The sequence below is a fragment of the Dermacentor silvarum genome, chromosome 2 (assembly GCF_013339745.2).
Source record: "Dermacentor silvarum isolate Dsil-2018 chromosome 2, BIME_Dsil_1.4, whole genome shotgun sequence".
NCBI classification, from domain to species: domain Eukaryota; kingdom Metazoa; phylum Arthropoda; class Arachnida; order Ixodida; family Ixodidae; genus Dermacentor; species Dermacentor silvarum.
The window spans coordinates 181,227,528-181,234,226 of record NC_051155.1 but is presented as its reverse complement, the minus strand read 5'-3'; the positions used below and the strand labels follow the sequence as shown (position 1 = coordinate 181,234,226).

The 6,699-nt window shown below is 53.1% G+C and overlaps 1 protein-coding gene across 1 annotated transcript; it reads left to right on the top strand.

Annotated features, from left to right (window-relative positions):
• Positions 1 to 630: 630 nt before the first annotated feature.
• Positions 631 to 5,248, top strand: LOC125943565 (uncharacterized). Its single transcript, XM_049662977.1, has one exon. The coding sequence runs from the start codon at positions 878 to 880 to the stop codon at positions 5,246 to 5,248; it is 4,371 nt and encodes a 1,456-aa protein (XP_049518934.1). The 5' UTR covers positions 631 to 877.
• Positions 5,249 to 6,699: the final 1,451 nt, after the last annotated feature.

Below are 6,699 nucleotides of genomic sequence, written 5' to 3'. Positions count from 1 at the left end.
TATGCAGCTGTCATCCCCCCCCCCCCCCTCTTGGAGCGTTGTTTTTATTTGTATATTGTTTTGAGGGAGAGGGAGAAGAGCAATACCGGAAGTGCCGGCGAACAAGACGATCCTAGTACAGGATTCCTGATTGGTGCGTCGGCGGACCACTCATAGCCACTCGGTGGCGATTGGTTGGTAAATGCTTGGGGCGGGGCACCGAAGGGTTAAAAATGTGGCCCCGTTGCCCCGACGAGGCGGTTCTGGACAAACTTCGGTGCTATGCACCATCGACTATGTCGATATAGGGTCGCCCTATGTATACCAGTTCCGTCTTATATGTGTACTTGTAACTTCATGTAAAGTTTTGTAAATAATTGTAAATAGAAAGTGTGTTTTGTTTTCGTCATCTCTGCCTATTCAATCTCGGAAGAAGCTACCCAGCGAACCCGTCACCGCTATTCGTAGCGGCAGAACTCCTCACTTACGTACATCGTCTCTGGCGGTGCGTCTCGGACGCCCAAGTAGAGGAGTGGGTAAAGAAGAACCTGAACTTTACTGGCGCAGTCGGCAAGGACTGGTTCGCTAAACGAATTGGGACATACCAAAGGGCATCGTGGCATCGGCTCTTCTGGCAGTATTGCACTAGGAAACCTGGCAGCACCTCTGGTGTCTGCCACTTGGAGAAGGAAGGCCAGCAGCGAGACGACGCAAGGCGACGCAGCCCCATCCAGAAAGACGGCGACTGCGAGGCTTCGACTGAGCCCGATCGTAGAGGCACCTCGAGCAAGAGCGACGCGGAGACACCTGGATCCTTAACTACCGGCGATCCGCGCCTGAAACGTGAGTTCCCTTTCCTTATACTGTTCAGTCACTGCGGGGCGCAGAGCTTATCATCATGGAGGGCGACGAGAGGATTGACGATGCGCAGAGTGACAGCGGTAGTAGTAGAGAAAATGAGCCCCTGTCCGAGCGGGTAATGGAGTTTCAACTGAGAATGGCTAAGGAACGTCGAGAAACACTTGCCCTTGAACTAGAGCTCGCTAGGATACATACGACGTCTCCGGCAGGTGGTCAGAACGGCATTGGCAGAGCACTTGAGTATGAAAGAAACACGGAATGGCGTAAATATTCCAAAGTATTAGTCGGTGCTTTCCCTAAATTTCCCACAGACGCCGAAGTACCCATATGGTTCGAGTCTGTAGAACACACCTTGGAGGCCTACGAGGTGCCGCGAAGCTGTTGGGGTCAAATAGTTTTTCCTCTTGTAGCGGAGCGTGTTGAGTACTTGTCAACTCGTTTGACCCCTGCTCAACACCGAGACTACGAAGCGTTGAAGGAGGTCGTTCTTGATGAGCTTAAGTTGTCTCCCCTCGAATACCAAAAAAGATTTTTTGGGGCACGGAAGCGGAAGACCGAGACGTGGAAGAGTTTCACGACTCGTCTTGCCAGCTACCTAAATTTTTATGTGGCATCTAGGGATGTGTCGAGCTTTGCAGAGCTGTTAGAACTCTTGGTGGTTGACCAGCTGAAGACAGTGTTGTCTGAGGAGGCGCTCAGGTACCTCAGGCTCCGAGAGGGTGCAGGGTGGTACAAGGCCTCGGAAAGTGCTAGACTGCTGCAAACCTTTGAAGACGCCCATGGTCACGTAGACGTACCTAAGGGGCAATCACGTGACGCCAGCGGGAAGGGCCCGGAAAAGGCAACTGAGAGCCGTAACAGCAGTGGGTTAGGATCGCACCGTGGACACACGACGAAACCTAAGTATCCGTACCCAAATGCAAAACAGCAGAGGCCAACAGTCTGTTTTGAATGCGGTTCGTCCGGGCATATTAGGCCAAATTGTCCGCGTATTCGCGAAAGGCTGGCACTGACGGCTGCCCCGCAGGAGCAGCCAGAGAGGCTCGCCGCCCGTGTCTCGCTAGATAGCACGTCCGCGAGCGACCGCTTATTGTGTGTAGCTGTCAATTGTAAGGGCAGGACTATGAAGGCGATAGTGGATACGGGGGCAGAGATAACGGTAGTTCGCGAAAGCGCTGTCCCAGGGGAATTAGCCCGGTCGCATGGCAGCGTAAACCTCCGCGCAGCTTTCGGCGAACGAGTCAAGGCGAAACTAGTAGAGCTACCGCTGACACTAAAACAAGGTCAGCCGGTGTTTGCCGAAGTGGAGGAGGCGACACCAGTATTGTGCGCACTCACCGATAGGCTGAGTGTGAGCGCGGATTGCCTGCTCTCAGCAGAGGATTGGAGCGCGCTTCAGCGGGGTCGGGATGAGTCTTGCGAGCCGCCCACAAATAAACCTCCGCCCAGCAGCAACGAAGAGCTGATTACAGCAGTAGAACTGGAGGAGGAACAGGCGATTCCCGAACAGCCGGTCACCGACGAGAGAGGTTCCGATACGTCACACCCGAACGAGGAAACGGCTGAATCTCCTAGTAGCTCCGATACAGTGACGGGTGATGTCGAGACGTTACGTGAGGAACAAAAGAGTGACGCGACTCTCAGCAGGGCCTGGAGAAACGCGGAAGAAGGAAGGGGCGGCATGATCGTGATCGATGGGCTCCTTTACCATCGCGACAACGTACTGGGACAGCCGGTAAAACAGCTAGTGTTACCAACGACACGGCGGGCTGAGGTACTCAGTCTCGCGCACGAGTCATGCTGGGGCGGTCACCTGGGTTGTCGCAAAACGAGTGCGAGAATTAAACTTAGTTTTTTTTGGCCAGGCGTTGAAAAGGACGTCCAGCTATACTGCAACAGTTGCCACGCGTGTCAAATCAGGGCAGACAAGAGACAGTCAGACCGAGTGCCCATCACGCCTCTAGTAAGGCCGCAGTACCCTTTTCAGAAGGTCAACATAGACGTAATAGGGCCGATCGATCCCCCAACCAGTCGCGGCCACCGCTACGCTTTGTGCATCATAGATCTTTGCACCCGCTGGCCTGAGGTCGTGTGTCTCACGTCATTAACAGCTAAGGCTACCTGTGACGCGCTGCTAGAAGTGTTTAGTAGGACCGGGATACCAGAGGTAATTTGTTCCGATTGCGGAACTAATTTTACTGCCGCAGTCACCAATGAATTTCTCACTCGCCTCGGCTGTTCGCCTCGCTTTTCCACACCTGATCACCCGGAGAGCAACGGGGCTGTGGAGCGGTGGAACAGGGTGTTCAAAAACATGTTGTTCCACGTGATAAGCGAACAGGGGAGGCAGTGGGATAAATTTGTGCCCTTCCTGTTGTGGGCCTACAGAGAGGTCCCGCACGATACGACGGGGGTGTCGCCATTCCGTATGATGTATGGAAGAGACGCAGTCGGCCCGCTCGCCATATTAAAACGAACGTGGTCAGGAGAGCAGGAGGTGCCTGTCTCGGTCGCAGATAGACCCTCGCAGTACATGCAGAAACTGAAGAAGCAGTTAGAGATAGCCGCTGAGGCGGCCGACCTCACTACGGCCAACCAGCAGAGGGCATACGCCAGTCAGTATAATCTGCGCGCAAAAACAAAGGCGTTTCAGCAAGGGGACCAGGTGCTTGTGTTCGATAACAACCGCCTCGGTAAGATGTACCCAAAGTGGATAGGACCATGCACGGTCACGGAGAAATACAGGCAGCATTCTTATTACGTCAAAACCCCGGAGGGAAAGCGCATGCTCGTGCACGCGAACCGCTTGAGGCCTTACACATGTCGCGTAGCCAGCATAGGCGTAATATTCCATGACGACCGCGAGTTTGGCGAGGTAGAGTACACGCCGCGTCCAGGCAGAGTTCTCAGCAGTGCAGCTATTCTACCTGCGGATCGTATATCCCACTTGGAACCAGCGGAGGGAGCGTTAGTGAACGAGGTGTTTCAGGTGCATGCCGCCTTGTTTACCGGCGAAATTGGGATAGCGCGAGTGAGTGAGCACCGCATAAAACTGGTCGAAGGGGCTACGCCGAAACGTCGACACCCGTATCGCATTCCTGTGGCCTTGAAGGGTGAGGTCTCCAAACAAATATCGGAACTGTTGGAGTTAGGATTGATCTATAGGTGCGAAAGCCCCTTTGCGCATCCATTGGTTTGCGTCCCCAAGAAAGACGGCACGGTGAGACTGTGCGTCGATTACAGGAGTTTAAACGCGATGACCGAGCCAGACGCATTCCCTATGGGATTTCCTCAGGACTTAATTATGGATGTCGGGCAAGCTAGTCATATAACCCTCATTGATCTCCGTCGCGGTTATTGGCAGGTGCCTTTAGCGGAAGACTCGCAACGGGCGGCGGCATTCGTGTCACACTTAGGTCAATTCGCTTGGAGGGTGATGCCATTCGGCCTCAGAAACGCCGCAGCTAGCTTCCAGAGGAGCATGAACCAGCTGTTGGCCCCGCACGAGGAGTATGCCTGCGCATATTTAGACGACATCGCTGTGTTCAGCAGATCAATACAGGAGCATATCCAACACCTTCACGCTGTTTTTTTAGCTCTGACATCAGTAGGATTGGTAGCCAACCTTGAAAAATGCCAAGTGGCCCGTGGATCTATCCGCTATCTCGGGCATGTGGTAGGCTCGGGCAAGCATGGTCCGGACCCTACTAAGCTCGCGGCAATCGAGGGACTGCAGGTGCCGCGTACTAAAAAAGAACTAAGGAGCGTCCTTGGCCTCTGTGGATATTACAGGGGGTACATTTCAAATTTCGCGGCTATAGCAAAACCTCTAACGCAGCTGACTGCCAAGCACATTCCCAATCGCATTCCGTGGACTCCTGAGGCCAACGAGGCGTTCGAAGGTCTCAAAAGTGCTCTGTGCAATGCCGTCGAACTGGCGACTCCGGACCCAAGCAAACCATTTTGGCTCTTCACCGATGCCTCCGCGATTGCTGTAGGCGCCTGTCTAGCACAGATGACCGACGAGGGCACGGAGTGCCCCATCGCTTTTGCCAGCCACCGCTTCTCGCCCACTCAGATGAGGTGGTCCACGATCGAGCGCGAAGCATTTGGCGTAATTTGGGGCCTCAAAAAATTCGATACATGGGTATTTGGCGCGAAAATATTCGTAGTATCCGACCATAACCCACTTGCGTACCTCACCCAGTCTGCGCCGCAGGGCGCAAAGCTGACACGTTGGGCATTAGCGCTGCAGCGGTATGATGTAGTGGTGCGACACAGAAAAGGGATCGCACATGCTAACGCAGACGCTCTTTCGCGCCTGACGAACCACTGCTGGGGAGAGGTTATAGAAGACAGGGGACCCGCAGTGACTGACAGTGGTGGAGAGGGAACGAGTGCAGTGTGATGTGATATGACGCGAATAACTTGCTGACGACGGACAAGGAACTCATGCGTTCATATTTGCTGTGCGGACATTATACTTTTAGTGCGTTAATTTTATTGAGTGTCATCTTGTAAGCTGCATGATCTACATTTATGTTCTTGCCCCATCACTACAGCCTTGTAGGATGGTCAATGCTGTTGTCAAGGGAAGAGCTCTGTAGCATCAGTGAAATGTTTGCCATTTGTTTCGGTCATGTGTTGTTTTTTTTTGTTTTTTTTTGTTGGTTCCTTGTAGCGTGTGCTTTCTAGCCGTGTTCTTGTGATTGATTATTTTGCCGTGGCTGTGTTTTTTTTTAGAGGGACCTTCATGTACTGCATGACATGTCGCGCGTACGAAGTGTTCCGTCAGCGTTAGAATTCAGCTGTTATTATTTTTTTGGTAAGCTAACTAGTGCGACAGGTAGTTATTGTTTTTTCACCCCAGGTGTAGCACCTGTCACATGGTTAGTTCGGTAGGAAGGAGCTAACCGTAATAGTAGAATGTTTACGGCAGTTTTGTAGTTTTCCTGTCTTTGTGTTTTTTTTAGCTGCTGTTTATGGACAATGTTACATGCAGCCGGCTTTTTCTTGTTTCGGCTGCGGCAACACTGTAGGCAAGTTGTTGCCTAGTCTTGGGTGGGGGGTGTAAGCCTGCTGCTATAGAAGCGCTAGCTAGTTCTTTGGTTGCTGCTTAGAGGGCTTAAGATGGGCGTTTTTGTTCAACCTGGTCTCGCCAGGCGAAACGGCTGCGACGAAAGGGAAGAGACAGCTAGCGCATTTTGTCAATGATCGTTGCTTGACAAGCGAAATACAATGGGAGGATTAAGTGCCAGTGGTGGGCGCCCGTCGCGGCGACGGCGCCGAGATTAGGTCGAGGCACAGCTCACGACATGCCGATTATACCCGACACGCGGAGGGGCGCGTTGAGCCGGCGGGCACTGAGCGAACATAGAGGGTGCGTGACGACGCCGGCGGCACCCAAGAGTACACAAAGCTGACCTAAAGAAGAGGGAACATCGGTGCTTCGTCTCGTACATCCCGTGCAGTCGCCCTGACAACAAAAGCTTAGATGTCCGTGACTGACGCTGGCTCCTGATGGGCGCGGGCCGGGCGGGTAGTCGGCACCGAAAGGGTGAACGCAGTACTCCGGCACCTTTCCCATTGTAACCGTTCTTGCATGGCGTTTCGGAGACCGTGGCCAATTGACCATCGTGAAGGGCCTCTCTGAGCAAGCATTTAGTGAACAGGTCTTTCATTGACAAAGGACCTGTAGCTACTACGGTATCGGTTTTTCGTATAGGTACGAGCGGTACGAGCGGAGAAGGGGCCACAGCAAAGGTCAATCGCTGCAGCTTCCAGGTGCTGCCTGTTCTTTAGATTTTATTTTACACATTGTGCTGGGCGCTGTGGCTTTGCCAGGGAGCACACATGCTA